We start from the raw sequence: 17,113 nt of genomic DNA on the forward strand, positions 1-17,113 counted from the left end.
CAAATGTCTTCTGTTTTAAGAAGGCAGAATTATATTAGGCATTTAAGCTTTGGTGAGACTCTCTGGAAAAATCACAGGCATGTACAGTAGGTTTTGAAAAAATGCATGCCTGTTAAAACCTTATATAGTGTGAGAGACTTCAGGGAATATCTGATATACTCTGCATAGGGCTGTAGAAAATCTGTCAATATAAATGCATGACACAAATAATAATAATAATAATAATAGAAAGTTGCTTTAGAAATACTTGTAGAATGCAGTTCTAGCTAGAATACGTACCTTGAACCTGGTCTATGACCATGCCCATTGGTATCTAGCCCCAGCAAATGAAGGAAAAACACAATTTTGTCCTTGTTCAGTTTATTAAAAAGTGTTTGGTTGCTGTGGGCAGACCTGAAGAAGTCCTAAAACAAATAAAGCCGAATTATACAAGGAAATGTTGCAGTTGCAAAATGATACAAGTAATGCTTAAGTTCAGGCAAAAAATAAATAAATAAAAACAGAAAAAAATGTTGACAACATTGCTAAATGTCATTTTGCCGAGACCCGAGGTCTCCAAGATCGCCACCTGAGGGAAGATCTCTGTTCAGCCGCCGCAAAACCGCCGCAATCTCCACTCCTGCAGCATCCCACAGCGCAGCTCTCACAGGGACACCTACCGCACCCTCCAAAGCAAAAGATGGCGACCAAGGGGGGGGGGGGGAGGGGGGGGAACTAAACCGGCCTCACAGATGGGTGCAATGGATAGATTTCTCTGTCCCTCCTCCAGCCAAGATGGTGCAGAGTACACAGATCTTCCAGGAAGTGATGCACCGGAAAACAGGCTAGTACCCCACCTGACACCATGCCAGTTACTGCAGCCCTGCTGGAACGTGCACTTGATAAACACTACCATACACGGTATAAGATCTTGCAAATAATTATGCAATCTGCAGTTAATGAACTCCATTCGGATATATTAGTTGTAGGGGAACGTACATATGATTTGAAAGAAAACATGGATGACATAGTTATGAAACGGGGATTTCGAGGATGAGCAAAGCGTCTTGCTAAGTGATTTAAAATCTCTCCGTATGGCACATGAATATTTGAAAAATGGAGAGTAGGCCAAATGAGAGAGTTAAAGGTGTATCTATATCTCTTAAAGGTGAACACATTGTGGCCTATTTGAAGGATCTCTTTAAAATGATTGTTCTGGACATGCCTGAGGAAATGTGGAGACCAGACAGGGCTCACAGGGCACCAGCAATCGAGTGCACAAAGGCGCAAAGACAGTGTTAGGATTCCTCCTGTCACGTGTTCTGTCCATTGCAGGTGGAGCCGCAAATGGACAGTTCTGGTTTGTCAGTCTGCATTCGGTTGTGCATTTGCAGTGAGTCACTTTGTCATTTGCAATTGCTCTGCAGTTCTGGACAGCTCAGAATACTGTCATTATTCCACTAATGGTTTGCTGCAGCTGAGCTGCAGCCAGATAGCCCTGGATTTCCTGCATGCATGTTTTTGCATAGCACTGCATGCATTTGTTATGATGGTCTTTCAGCTAGCAAATGGTATTCAAGCCAGCTCAGGATTGAATGATTACCATTCAGCTGTGTGGAGATTTGCATCTCTGCTCTCATTGGATGACCTCAGTATAAAGGTTTGCTTCCTGCAAGTGTGCTCCGCCCGTCATAGTTTCAGCTCTGTCTAGGTTGTTACTGGGTCCCTTGATATTGTAAAATATATTCCTTGTTTTAGTTCAGTTAACCCTGTGGAGCTACGTTATATATTTCCCAACGGGGACATATATACGTACTCTTTCTAGTATATAGATTTTGTATTACCTAGCCTTGTTCGCTGTATTGCTCCTGATCCTAGCCAGTGTTCCTTGCTTATGTTATATATCGGTTCATCGCCGATATATACATGTTAGTCAGTCGTTGTAGTTTCAATGATAGCTGTAAATTGTAATACGCTAGAAAATCATATCTATTGTATATTTGTCTAGGTATTACATTTGCCTGCCTTTTGATTCTGCTATTTCCTGACTATTCTGTCCTGTCTTTGCCAGGTAGCCATTGCTGCGGTTGCTATTGGCTACCTCACTCTTGTCTTTTTTGAATGCTTGCTGTCACTGAGATAGTGATTAGTTTAGCAAGCATTGATTCTGTCAGTCTCTGTCTTCCTAGTCCTGTCCTTGCTGGTAGCCATTGCTGTGGTTGCTATTGGCTACCTCACTTCAGTCTGTCTTGTATCTGTCTTGATATTTGCTATCGCAAGTGCAGCGCAACATCGCACTGCGCTGCCATTGCGTCTTATCAGAAGCCCAGAGCTGCAGTTGCTCTGGGCAGCCAGTGTAGCCTCTTCCGTAATTCAGCTCTCAGCCTTGTTGTGCTGGCTGGTCAGAAAGTATGACCACCCAGCGTTACACATAGTGGCTAAATTACCCTACTACAAAACTAAAGGCGCCTTGATTAGAGCGCTTTAGAACACTCCTATTGCTTTATAGGACATCCGAGGTGAAAATAAACTGATGAGAAAAACAATTATATCTATCCTCCTCCTAAAAATGACTTTTTTTTGATATCCCGAAGTTTTATTGTATATTTAAATCTAGTTTTTAAGTTTTTACTATTTCATTGTCTCTGCTCAATGACACCCTCATTAAAGTATGCCAGAGCTTAAATCTATGAATTATTGACCCTTTTTATATCTTTTCTGCTCACAGAAGCCATTTACTGACAGGAAAGTGTTTTATGGCTGTAATTACTTATCAGTGAGGGTTATGCTATAGTCTGACCCAGTCCCGACCCGGGTAGAAACTATCACTTGCATTTTTATAACTATTTAAGGCAGAGAAAGAATAAAAAGAACACAGCCTAGTTATGTGTGTGCTTGGCACCATACATACACATGTCTATCTCATCATGTCATATGTCACCTCAGTTGTCCTTTAACCCTTAGCCGACCACTCCACGCCAATTACCATTTACAAAAGAAAATCCCCTGACAAGCACCACATCACATGATTGAAAAAGTACAAATAAGCTTTATTGTGTTAAAGGTTGACAATCAATAAAAACAATTAAAACATGTATGCCCAGGGCACACACCATATAATAATATACAATAATGGTACAATAAATAGGGTAATACTAACTTGCTACCTCAACCTGCTATTTTGGATAGGTATATGAACAACAGCGCAAGAGAAGAGTCAATATTCCAAAAAATGTCAAAGTTTTATTAATTGCCCATACCAACCAACAGATACACATACCAGATGTCACATTTCAAGCTAATTGATAAAGGATTACTGATTCTAAGCTCTTTGTAGCTTGAAACACACCACCTTCTGTGTGTCCTTGATGCTTGGAATGTAGGAGTTTTTGAACTGGTTTCATCCTTTGTATTACAATTGCATTACAATTTTCTGTGACCCTGGAGGACGCGCATGCCCTAACGATGATGCTCTATCACTATAGTCTTCTGGCTAGTAGAGCATCATTTTCTAGATAGATTTGGCTTTTTCATCTGTTCAGGCAATTTAACCTGTTTTGACTTAAGGTACCAATAAAAGGTACCATTTTTTTGAGGATTGTATTTTTGATTAGACTTTAGATCATATTGTATGAAAACAGATACGCTGGTGGGCTCAATTGATCCTGAATGATTGCATTTTATTATTATGTATACTATATGATAATAATATAGTCAATCAACGTGGCCGTTTTTTTCATAGATACGATCATAACTGGTTTAGTGATTTTTGCAAGTTGGATTCTTTAATGCCGTAAATTGCTTAAATACAATATTTTCGTTTCACCTGGATGGACTTATCAAAAATACGATCATTCACTAAACATTGCATTGTTAATGGGCACCATTACTGAATTTACCAAATTGATTACATAATTTGGTTGAATGAATTTTAACGAAACAGAAGACCAATCTTTGAGAATATGTATCTTAAACTGTAATAGTAGAAGTGTATTGGCTTTTATTTTTTTATTTTTTACTGACCTTTACATGGTCGAAAACCCAAGTGTCTAGTTTAGTAGCATCTTCAGATGCAAAGTCCTCTATTGATGCTGAGTAGCAGTGTGTATAAACGTGGTCTCCACTAGCACCTAAATGAAAATGCAATAATTATTACAAGACATTCTTGGATTTTGTTACAACACAACACATTTTTTAAATCTAAATATTGTGCAGATAGAACCATATGTTATTGACTTTCCCCATAACTGCCTAGCAGTCTCAGGGTTCAGTACTATGAGGCCTCTTCCTGGATCACATGGCAGTGTGCACGGACACCCACGCGGCTTTTCCCCCGGTGGCTTACCGCTGATCATCTCTAGCCTGCAGCGGTAAGCCGCGATCTTTTATAGCAGCAGAAGTGAAGGGATGCAAATGTCCTCAGTGTGCACAGACTCTCCCGCAGCTTTTCCCCGGAGGCTCACCGCTCATCATCACTAGGCTGCAGCGGTAAGCCACTTGCACACTCCCCACAGAAGACAGAGTCAGAGGGGGATGGGACAGCCGCGGGGAGGAGGTGGACAAGATAGAGGAGGACAGAGGCATGGGACAGCAGCAGGACACAGGGGGGAAATATAGAGGAGAATAGGACAGCAGCGGGGACACAGTGGGCAAGATAGAGTAGGACTGAGGGACTGGACACAAGGGAAAAAGATAGATGAGGACAGGGGGAAATGGGCACAGAATAGAGGAGGTCGGGGCAGCAGCAGGACACAGGGGGACAAGATAGAGAAGGACAGGGGGACAGGACAGCAGCAGGAAACAGGGGGACAAGATAGAGGGGGACAGGACAGCTGCAGAACACAGGGGGACATGGTAGAGGAGGACAGGGTTGCAGAGGGGACAGGGGGGATAAACAAGAACATAAGGGGGACAGAGGATGACACAAGGGAGACACTAAAGGTACAAAGAGGCACAGGGACACAATATGTACAAGGGGAACATAATAATTGGGGAGGGGACAAGATCCACAAGACGTCCCTGTACCATGGGATGCACCATGTTTAGTATTTTTTTCCCCTGTTTTTTGTTCTCTAAACCTAGGTGCGTCTTATGGTCCAAAAAATAAGGTAGATAATTTTGTTGTGATAAGTAGTGATAAAGTTATTGGCGACTGACTAGAAGGAGCGATCAAATGATGCATAAGATAAAAAAAAACACTGAAGGCTGAAGTGGTTAATTTCAAAAACAACTGTTTACTTAGCACTTAGAGTTACACAGACTACCCAGTAAGCTCATGGTGAACCAGAACTCCTAGGAGTGTGCAAGGGGCTACAAAGAGCCTACAAATTTACTTAGCACTTCAAAGACATTATAGGAGCAGTCACTAACAAAATTTGTTCAAATATAAGTAAAGCAGAGATCCTAAACTCTAGGTCCAAATCTTCAACACAGATTCCAGATCTACAATGCTAATTCCAGAACTGCTAATGTTTCACTTCAAAATTGGGGTAAAAGCGCCTAACCTTTCGCTCCTTGCCTGGATGAAACTTTAAAATAGACTACAGTATATCAAAGTTATAGGGTACATTTGAACAGACACTTCTAATTTATGCTTACATTTATTAGCATTTCAAAAACATCATAAGACTCGTAACTATTAAATGATTAAATACAGATCCTCACCACTAATTCCTTATCTTCACTAATTCGGCATCACGGTGTTCACCATGTGCATTTGGAGGATCCATTTAGTAAACTATTATGCTCAACCTGATTTTAACTTGTAGCTTTGATATTGTCCATTTTAAATATGCATCTGAACAAGAGGCAAAACTGTGCAGCATTTCTCTCATTGTTGAAGGTGAGCATGGCAATGAATTGATTTATGTGTACTGAATAATTGTTCCTGCTTTTAAGATACAGTTAGTACATTGTAATATAGATCATCACATTTCAGGTTCAAACTATACCTTTGGCAAACATGGGTAAGATATCAGGACTGCCCCAACTCCAAGTGTAAACACTTTCATTAAAAACAGAATCAAATTCAACTGGATTTTCCTTCCATCCTAGAGATAGAATACAAATATGGTAACTTTATAATTTCATCAAAATACAAAAATACAAATCACAAATCATAACTCTACAAAATTCTTAAAATGTATCTAAATCATCCCTTCCTTTTAATAAAGAACTCCACTCTGTGCTATGTGACAGTGAAGATGGACATGACTGCGGCTTTGACTATTATACCAAACAGTAAGCTATCACTAGAGCCCATCACATCACATTGCTGGCTAGCCTCAAATACATCCATGCCTCTCATACACTCAATGGTGGGCGGAGCCTGTTCGCATCTGGCCAAGCACGCCTCTCAGATGTCCGCGTGCATCTCCACAATACCGCTATACTGCACATCAAAGTGGGAGATGTGGAGACCTAATGAAGTGCCGAGCTGGGAAGCCAGCTGGCTACTGGTCCTCGTAGCATCTAACCAGAAAGTTGTGTAATTGAGTTCTTGGAGATGAAATAGCCTTATCACTGAGGGTATGTAGAAACCTGAGGAGCTACTCCCTAGATGATCGAAGGGACTGGTGAGATTACTACAATTAATTCCACTGCTTGAACTAGGCGTCTGCCTCTTCACTTTTGCCTGCTTAGTTACCTATGCACGCTGCCGATTTCTGTAAAGCAACCTAGCCTGGATGAACTGCCTATCACTTTGAAAATATGAATGCAATTAGGAACTTAATCCACTCTGTTGGCTAAGTTGCTATCATCACTCTATATACTACCAATGGAGGAGCCTATGAACTGTTTATCTGCTCTGACTAACTGAATCCATTGGGATTCTGCAATTAAAGGGCTCGTCTCCACTAGTGCGGCGTGCGTCTCGCAGACGCACACCGCACTGAGCCGGTGGGCGGGATCGCAGGCGAATCCCATGAGCCGTGCCATGCACGGCTATGGGATTCGCAGCCTCCGTGGCGAAATCTGCGGGGGGTTCCGGACGAATCGCTCCCGCAAGCGATTCCGCCGCGGCGCCGTCATCCCCTATGGCAGAGTTTCCCCGTGCGAATGATGTGCGGGGAAACTCTGCCGAATCGCCGGCGAAACCGCCCTAGTGGAAACGGGCCCTTAATATATATTCAGACACTTTCATACACACATTCTCTTGTAGAATGGATTCTGCACACAATTTACTACATCTACATAATATATGTACTGTACATAAAACAAATGACACCTCACATGCCTTTAGATAGATTTCTATAATGCTAGGTAAAGATGTAACCATTTCAGGTTGGAATTAGGGTCGGTTCAGACGGCGTCATACAGTGACTCGCTCAAATGCTTTTCTGCTAGTGAGCAGAAAAGCATTTGACAACCTTCAGCGGCGCTTCCTGACGTCCAGCAAATATGCTGTGTCTTGACCCAGCTAGTGGGATACGGAAGGGCTGTGCTTAAGCGAAACTACAGGTTGGAGCCTGGCATTTGCGCAAACCACTGTATCGAGCGTTGCCCATTCATTTGGATAATCAAAAAACTAAACTTATATGCGGTACCAGGGAATTTAGCTACAGAACATTGTTCCCTTTGGAACTATTAGCCCTATAGGTATTTAAAACTTAACTTTTATTACCAGTTTCTATAAAACATCATAAATCCAGGGATGCACAAGTGAAGTCATGCTTGGCATAAAGAAATCTCATAGCGCCATACAAAAGGCCTTTGCTCCTGAGTGCTGACTCAATATATCTGCTAAAAAGGTCAGTGCACTCCTTATGAAATTGCCCAATATGCTAAATCGCAAAAAGGGCTATGCAGCTGGTGGCCCACAAAACTGTTAACTAAACATTAAAGTTTAAATGACTACACACATTCCCATCTCTACATGTTTCACCTAATATAGGCTTCCTCAGGAGACAACTATCACTGTGCTGCTAACTACATAGAGTACCCCCCACCAGAAAACAACAATAACAAGTTTACAGATGTGCATCATATCCAAAGTCAGAGGTAGGTTCATAAGTAGTTAGCATGGTGATAGTATATTAGGTGAACATGTAGAGATGGGAATGTGTGTGATCATGTAAATAGTATATCTTTAACACTTGCACCAGCACTTAAATGTTTAGGTTTTTTTTTTTTGGTCTGTTCTTGGGCTCAAGGAATTAAAACTCCTTAGCTTAAAAGGAAGGCTCAATGGATGAGGCATCTAGGCCCATATGCAAATAGTTTTTTCTCCTGAGTCATCTCCTAGGAGATAATTTTCATCTTCTCTTTTAAATAACTTTTAAACATGTTACAATTGAAAAAGTACCCAAAAGTTGTTAAAAAAAGAACTATCAAAATTATTTTGAGTATTTTTTGATATTTTGTATTTGAAATGTTTTTATTATACTCAAAATGGATAATAGACTAGACATTCATATGTGTAGTAGCACCTTCATCTTTCTCCTCATGCTGAAGCCTTGCAAGTACAACCTCAGCATTGTATCCTCCCCTTCAGCCTGGTGCCCTCCCCTGTCCCTCTCACCCCTGCCCTCTGCCTGCCTGGATCAAATTACATCTCTTTTCACAGTGTGTATGAGAGGGGAGACACAGCAGAACAGCTGCAGCCTGTCTTATGTCTGTGTACTGTGGAACCTTTGATCTGGCTGAGCCGTTCCTCTGTGGTGGGGGGACAGCAATCTAGTGTACACTCTGCAACACATCCTCTGTAGTGGGGGAAGTGGAACACCTCTCCTGTGTAGCTGATCCAGGTGGATGAAGATTGCCCCACTAATAGGAGTTTTACTTGCTGGAGCTGATCGTACAGCCTGGGAGGGGGCTGCAACCCTCCAAAGTGTGACTGACTCCTGTGGTGAGAGTCAGTGAAGCTGGTGAGTGAGACTTTTGGCTATAAGCTGCTGGGAATTGAATTGTCATCCATACCGTTTGTAGCAAGTGTTTTATGGAGTCAGCCTTGTCCTTACTACCAGGGAGGCTACAGCAAACTGTAATTAATAATTTAGGCACTCTTTACGCAGGGCGTGCCTCAGTCATCCTTTAAGTCCAGTTCAGTGTCCCGGTGAACAGGAAATGAGTTATTTATTGTCTTTCTGTACCTTTTTGGGGACTCTAGCAGATAGATTGACAGGCTGAGTATGCTTGTCCCAAATGGACTTAATGATGAGTTTAATATGAGAGGTTTCTTGTGAATCATAATTTTTTTGCTCATCTTTTTGCCTTTTTGGAGTCTCTCTCTTTAAAGTTTTGTGCACGCCCCTTTGGTGTGTTGATATGTTCATTGTTATATATTTGAACCCACAGGATTGACCTGTTCGCACTTAATAAAGGCCCACTGGCCAAAACGTTGTGTGTTTTTAGGCTTTGGTACATCAATAAAATGTGCTATTATTGCTAAAGTCCAGGTGGAGACCCAGTCATTTCTTCTTTTGGACTTCTGCAGCATTTCTCCTTTGGTGGATCCAGGTGCAGACTAGCCGACTCCCTGGTAAATCAATTAAGCATTGAGAGCAGTGGGACTACTCTTCCTCTTGACTCTAGCAGCAACTCATCCCATTTGGTCATCCTCAAATACTTTATACTAGACAGACTGAAGTTAAAGTGAATCTCTATTGCAGCAGTAGGGGTGACATTTCATGGAACAGACCTACGCCAAGAGTCACCAATATAATCCTTAGCAGACAAAAGAAGCCAATGAATAATTTGGTCACCACGCAGATCCATTACTGAAATATCAAACTTAAGCAGACCTACACCACAAAACATCATTGTTCTTTCTGTGCAAGGAACACAGTCACAAATAAGTAGAGGAAATATCACTGAGCATAAAGCTGCTTGTTGGCAGATGACTGGGGAAACTCAGCATGAGCTTCTTGTATTGCTGCAGGCTCTGTAAAACTGTCCATGATAGAGTATGGTGAAAGTATTGATATTATGTCAAGAAAAATGAGGGAAAATTGCACACAGGCAATAGAGAAATATGATGCCTTTGGCAAATGCCACTTTAATCCAGCTCCTTCCTTACAACTTTGTCCCTGTTGATAAAGTTATAACTATTTTTAGCTCCTGCTACAATATACCCTGTATACGAAACATAAGTAATACCGACATCATTGATTTCTTTTCTGTGCTGACTGCTCGTTTTCAGTGTTGCTCATGATTTGACATATTTGCCAATAAGCTTACTTCATCAATTATTTTATGTAATACACTGCAAACAAACTGCAAAATGCAAATTATCTTTTGTGTGCTTGTCATCGCCTCTAAATTACAGTAAAAATTCACGGACATGTAATCTGGTTGGTGGAACAAGGTTTTTGTTTTTCTTAGTAACACCAATTTACTAAGGCCTCTTTCACATTAGACAACGTGTGCAGGAGCCGTTAAATAGCCTGCGTCATGTCGTCGGGAACCTGCGGTGCAACGCAATCAGCCGCGGTAGCTATTAATTGAACCCGACGGGAAAAGGCTGGCTCCCGGTGTTTCAACACTCCCGGGTGCGTCGAACCGCAATGCACCGAAACGCAACGTCGGGTGTGAAAGGTAAAATGAAAGTCTATGGACTTTTATTTTACCTTGGTTAACACAAAGAATTGCCTTTGCGTTGAAACGCAGGAAAATGGCTCTGGTGTGAAAGAGCTCTCAAACAGACTCAAAGGAAACTGGAGTGAAGTGGTGGCTCAAATCACCCAATCAGAATCTTTGTTTCCTTCAAAAGTTGAAACCTGACTGGTTGCTCTGGGCAGCATCTCCACATTTGCTACCATTTTCTCTGCAGCTGTCTTGATTGCATTAACCACTTCCCGACCGCCGTATGTACAATTGGCGGCCGGGAAGTGCACCCCGCAAGGACCGCCGTATTGACAATTGGCGGCGGTCCTTGTAGGGGCATGGGCGGAGCGATCGCGTCATCAGTGACGCGATCCTCCGCCTCCGCCTGGCGCCGCTCACCCGCCGCAACATCCCGCCGGCCATACGGAAGCGCCGGCGGGATGTTAACCCCGCGATCGCCGCATACAAAGTGTATAATACACTTTGTAATGTTTACAAAGTGTATTATACAGGCTGCCTCCTGCCCTGGTGGTCCCAGTGTCCGAGGGACCACCAGGGCAGGCTGCAGCCACCCTAGTCTGCACCAAGCACACTGATTTTTCCCCCCCCCCTGCCCCAGATCGCCCACAGCACCCATCAGACCCCCCCCTGCCCACCCCCCAGACCCCTGTTTGCACCCAATCACCCCCCTAATCACCCATCAATCACTCCCTGTCACTATCTGTCAACGCTATTTTTTTTTTTATCCCCCACCCTGCTCCCTGCCCCCTCCTGATCACCCCCCACCCCTCAGATTCTCCCCAGACCCCCCCCCCAGACCACCCCCCCTGTTTACTGTATGCATCTATCCCCCTGATCACCTGTCAATCACCTGTCAATCACCTGTCAATCACCTGTCAATCACCCATCAATCACCCGTCAATCACCCCCTGTCACTGCCACCCATCAGCCAGCCCCTAACCTGCCCCTTGCGGGCAATCTGATCACCCCCCCCCCACACCAATAGATCGCCCGCAGATCCGACATCAGATCACCTCCCAAATCCATTGTTTACATCTATTCTCTCCTCTAAACACACACTAATTACCCATCAATCACCCATCAATCACCCCCTATCACCACCTGTCACTTTTACCTATCAGATCAGACCCTAATCTGCCCCTTGCGGGCACCCAATCACCCGCCCACACGCTCAGATTGCCCTCTGACCCCCCCTTATCAATTCACCAGTGCATTAATTACATCTGTTCTTCCCTGTAATAACCCACTGATCACCTGTCAATCACCTGCCAATCACCTATCACCCATCAATCACCCCCTGTCACTGCCACCCATCAATCAGCCCCTAACCTGCCCCTTGCGGGCAATCTGATCACCCACCCACACCATTAGATCGCCCGCAAACCCGCCGTCAGATTACCTCCCAAATGTATTGTTTACATCTGTTATCTTCTCTAAACACCCACTAATTACCCATCAATCACCCATCAATCACCCCCTATCACCACCTGTCACTTTTACCTATCAGATCAGACCCTAATCTGCCCCTTGCGGGCACCCAATCGCCCGCCTACACGCTCAGATTGCCCTCAGACCCCCCCTTATCAATTCGCCAGTGCAATATTTACATCTGTTCTCCCCTGTAATAACCCACTGATTACCTGTCAATCACCTATCAATCACCCATCAATCACCCCCTGTCACTGCCACCCATCAATCACCCCCTGTCACTTCCACCCATCAATCACCCGCTGTCACTGCCACCCATCAATCAGCCCCTAACCTGCCCCTTGCGGGCAAACTGATCACCCACCCACACCAATAGATCGCCCGCAGATCCGACATCAGATCACCACCCAAGCGCAGTGTTTCCATCTATTCTCTACCCTAAACACCCACTAATTACCCATCAATCACCCCCTGTCACTGCTACCTATCAGATTAGACCCCTATCTGCCCCTAGGGCACTCAATCACCCGCCCACACCCTCAGAATGCCCTCAGACCCCAGCCCTGATCACCTCGCCAGTGCATTGCTTGCATCTATTCCCCCCTCTAATCACACCTTGAGACACCCATCAATCACCTCCTGTCACCCCCTAGCACACCTACCCATCAGATCAGGCCCCAATTTGCCCCGTGTGGGCTCCTGATCACTCGGCCAATCCCTCAGATCCCCCTCAGACCCCCTTCCGATCACCTCCCCAGTGCATTGATTGCATCTATTTTCCCCTGTAACCACCCCCTGAGACACCCATCAATCACCTCCTGTCACCCCCCTAGCACTCCTATCCATCAGATCAGGCCCAATACAACCTGTCATCTAAAAGGCCACCCTGCTTATGACCGGTTCCACAAAATTCGCCCCCTCATAGACCACCTGTCATCAAAATTTGCAGATGCTTATACCCCTGAACAGTCATTTTGAGACATTTGGTTTCCAGACTACTCACGGTTTTGGGCCTGTAAAATGCCAGGGCGGTATAGGAACCCCACAAGTGACCCTATTTTAGAAAAAAAGACACCCCAAGGTATTCTGTTAGGTGTATGACGAGTTCATAGAAGATTTTATTTTTGTCAAAAGTTAGCGGAAATTAATTTTTATTGGTTTTTTTTCACAAAGTGTCATTTTTCACTAACTTGTGACAAAAAATAAAATCTTCTATGAACTCGCCATACACCTAACGGAATACCTTGGGGTGTCTTCTTTCTAAAATGGGGTCACTTGTGGGGTTCCTATACTGCCCTGGCATTTTCGGGGCCCTAAACCGCGAGGAGTAGTCTAGAAAACAAATGCTTCAAAATGACCTGTGAATAGGACGTTGGGCCCCTTAGCGCACCTAGGCTGCAAAAAATTGTCACACATGTGGTACCGCTGTACTCAGGAAAAGTAGTATAATGTGTTTTGGGGTGTATTTTTACACATACCCATGCTGGATGGGAGAAATTTCTATGTAAATGGACAATTGTGTGTCAAAAAATCAAACAATTGTCATTTACAGAGATATTTCTCCCACTTAGCATGGGTATGTGTAAAAATACACCCCAAAACGCATTATACTACTTCTCCTGAGTACGGCGGTACCACATGTGTGACACTTTTTTACACCCTAAGTACGCTAAGGGGCCCAAAGTCCAATGAGTACCTTTAGGATTTCACAGGTCATTTTGCGACATTTGGTTTCAAGACTACTCCTCACGGTTTAGGGCCCCTAAAATGCCAGGGCAGTATAGGAACCCCACAAATGACCCCATTCTAGAAAGAAGACACCCAAAGGTATTCCGTACGGAGTATGGTGAGTTCATAGAAGATTTTATTTTTTGTCACAAGTTAGCAGAAAATGACACTTTGTGAAAAAAAAACTATTAAAATCAATTTCCGCTAACTTGTGACAAAAAAATAAAAACTTCTATGAACTCACCATACTCCTAACGGAATACCTTGGGGTGTCTTCTTTCTAAAATGGGGTCATTAGTGGGGTTCCTATACTGCCCTGGCATTTTAGGGGCCCTAAACCGTGAGGAGTAGTCTTGAAACAAAAATGACCTGTGAAATCCTAAAGGTACTCATTGCACTTTGGGCCCCTTAGTGCAGTTAGGGTGCAAAAAAGTGCCACACATGTGGTATCGCCGTACTCGGGAGAAGTAGTATAATGTGTTTTGGGGTGTATTTTTACACATACCCATGCTGGGTGGGAGAAATACCTCTGTAAATGACAATCTTTTGATTTTTTTACACACAATTGTCCATTTACAGAGGTATTTCTCCCACCCAGCATGGGTATGTGTAAAAATACACCCCAAAACACATTGTACTACTTCTCCTGAGTACGGCGATACCACATGTGTGGCACTTTTTTGCACCCTAACTGCGCTAAAGGGCCCAAAGTCCAATGAGTACCTTTAGAATTTCACAGGTCATTTTGAGAAATTTCGTTTCAAGACTACTCCTCACGGTTTAGGGCCCCTAAAATGCCAGGGCAGTATAGGAACCCCACAAATGACCCCATTTTAGAAAGAAGACACCCCAAGGTATTCCGTTAGGAGTATGGTGAGTTCATAGAAGATTTTATTTTTTGTCAAAAGTTAGTGGAAAATGACACTTTGTGAAAAAACACAATTAAAATCAATTTCCGCTAACTTTTGACAAAAAAATAAAATCTTCTATGAACTCACTATACTCCTAACGGAATACCTTGGGGTGTCTTCTTTCTAAAATGGGGTCATTTGTGGGGTTCCTATACTGCCCTGGCATTTTAGGGGCCCTAAACCGTGAGGAGTAGTCTTGAAACGAAATTTCTCAAAATGACCTGTGAAATTCTAAAGGTACTCATTGGACTTTGGGCCCTTTAGCGCAGTTAGGGTGCAAAAAAGTGCCACACATGTGGTATCGCCGTACTCAGGAGAAGTAGTATAATGTGTTTTGTGGTGTATTTTTACACATACCCATGCTGAGTGGGAGAAAGATCTCTGTAAATGGACAATTGTGTGTAAAAAAAATTAACAAATTGTCATTTACAGAGATATTTCTCCCACCCAGCATGGGTATGTGTAAAAATACACCCCAAAACACATTATACTACTTCTCCTGAGTACGGCAATACCACATGTGTGGCACTTTTTTGCACCCTAACTGCGCTAAGGGGTCCAAAGTCCAATGAGCACCTTCAGGCTTTACAGGGGTGCTTACAATTTAGCACCCCCCAAAATGTCAGGACAGTAAACACACCCCACAAATGACCCCATTTTGGAAAGTAGACACTTCAAGGTATTCAGAGAGGAGCATGGTGAGTCCGTGGCAGATTTCATTTTTTTTTGTCGCAAGTTAGAAGAAATGGAAACTTTTTTTTTTTTTTTTTTTTTTTCACAAAGTGTAATTTTCCGCTTACTTGTGACAAAAAATAATATCTTCTATGAACTCACTATGCCTCTCAGTGAATACTTTGGGATGTCTTCTTTCCAAAATGGGGTCATTTGGGGGGTATTTATACTATCCTGGAATTCTAGCCCCTCATGAAACATGACAGAGGGTCAGAAAAGTCAGAGATGCTTGAAAATGGGAAAATTCACTTTTTGCACCATAGTTTGTAAACGCTATAACTTTTACCCAAACCAATAAATATACACTGAATGGGTTTTTTTTTATCAAAAACATGTTTGTCCACATTTTTCGCGCTGCATGTATACAGAAATTTTACTTTATTTGAAAACTGTCAGCACAGAAAGTTAAAAAAATCATTTTTTTGCCAAAATTCATGTCTTTTTTGCTGAATATAATAAAAAGTAAAAATCGCAGGAGCAATCAAATAGCACTAAAAGAAAGCTTTATTAGTGACAAGAAAAGGAGCCAAAATTCATTTAGGTGGTAGGTTGTATGAGCGAGCAATAAACCGTGAAAGCTGCAGTGGTCTGAATGGAAAAAAAGTGGCCGGTCCTTAAGGGGTAGAAAGCCCTAGGTCCTCAAGTGGTTAAAAAGGCTACTGTAAGTGAGACTGTTATTATAGTGCCCTCCATAATATTTGAGACAAAGACAGATGTTTCTTTGTTTTAACTCTTTGCTATCAATTACAAATAAAGTAAATGTTGGTATATTAAAGCGGAATATAACCCTGCATTTCAACTTTGCTCTAAAACATTATTTACAGCATATTTTATGCAAAAAGCATTTTTTTTTACTAGACCAGCATTGGAAGGGTTAAACACAGAGGTTTTAAGTTCCGTGGAGAGATATGCAGACGTTCAGATAGTTACATTCTATTTAGTTATATGTATATATTTAGAAATGTTACACACTCTTTGGCTGTCCTCCAATTCCTTCTCAGTGAGAGAGATGAGTCACATTCAACACTTAGATACATTTATGTAAACAAAATGTATCTCTCTCAAGTTCGGATGCGTCTGTAGAAATCTCCAGGAACTTTAAAGCCCTGTGTAATCTTTCCAATGCTGGTCTAGTAAAAAAAAAAATGCTGGTTGCATATAATATACTGTAAATAATGTTTTAGAGCAAAGTTGAAATGCAGGGTTATATTCCGCTTTAAGGCAGTCCTGTTTATCTCTTGCATGTGATGACTGCTTGCAGTTTGTGATTCATAGAAACCATCAGCTACTACGTTCTCTGATGATGCTCTGCCAAGCCCATACTGCAAATACCTGTAACTACTGCTTGTTCCAAGGTCTTACTAAAGTTTATTTTTCAACATATGGAAATCATTTTTCATTGTTTAGCTTTGAGAAACTCCTACATTCAGTTCACTTCCATGGGACAAACTGTGCGGGGGGTGTTTGGGATTTGTCAGAAACAAAGGGTCCCTTAATGCTGCTTGGGGGGGCGGGGGTGAAGGAGATGTCGTGGGGGAGGGTGTTAATTTTTCTCAGGGCACCATTGTAGCTGGAATCGGCCCTGCCTGCATTACCTAAGCAGTATAAGATGTTTCTTTACATCTCAGAAATCATTGTGCAACTGCCATCAGCAGTTACATCATCAATGCAGGACACTGACAGAGGTTAAATGAGATAGGACCTTCTGAGAAAACAAAAAGGTACAGAGACACCAGGTGCAAAACACTCTAGCATTCCCAACAGTGCAC

At 42.7% G+C, this 17,113-nt stretch overlaps 1 protein-coding gene across 4 annotated transcripts in view; it reads right to left on the reverse strand.

The window, feature by feature from the left end:
- The window catches only part of PIGN (phosphatidylinositol glycan anchor biosynthesis class N), a 385,079-nt gene that overhangs the window by 279,082 nt on the left and 88,884 nt on the right, over window positions 1-17,113 (reverse strand). For all 4 annotated transcript variants that reach the window (XM_068236754.1, XM_068236755.1, XM_068236753.1 and 1 more), the window contains exons 4-6: window positions 5,931-6,029; window positions 4,003-4,109; window positions 280-404 (exon numbers count right to left, since the gene is read on the reverse strand). In XM_068236754.1, the coding sequence (XP_068092855.1) occupies window positions 280-404; window positions 4,003-4,109; window positions 5,931-6,029 (331 nt within the window). The remainder of the gene's footprint in view (window positions 1-279; window positions 405-4,002; window positions 4,110-5,930; window positions 6,030-17,113) is intronic.

This window comes from Hyperolius riggenbachi, chromosome 5, assembly GCF_040937935.1.
Source record: "Hyperolius riggenbachi isolate aHypRig1 chromosome 5, aHypRig1.pri, whole genome shotgun sequence".
NCBI classification, from domain to species: domain Eukaryota; kingdom Metazoa; phylum Chordata; class Amphibia; order Anura; family Hyperoliidae; genus Hyperolius; species Hyperolius riggenbachi.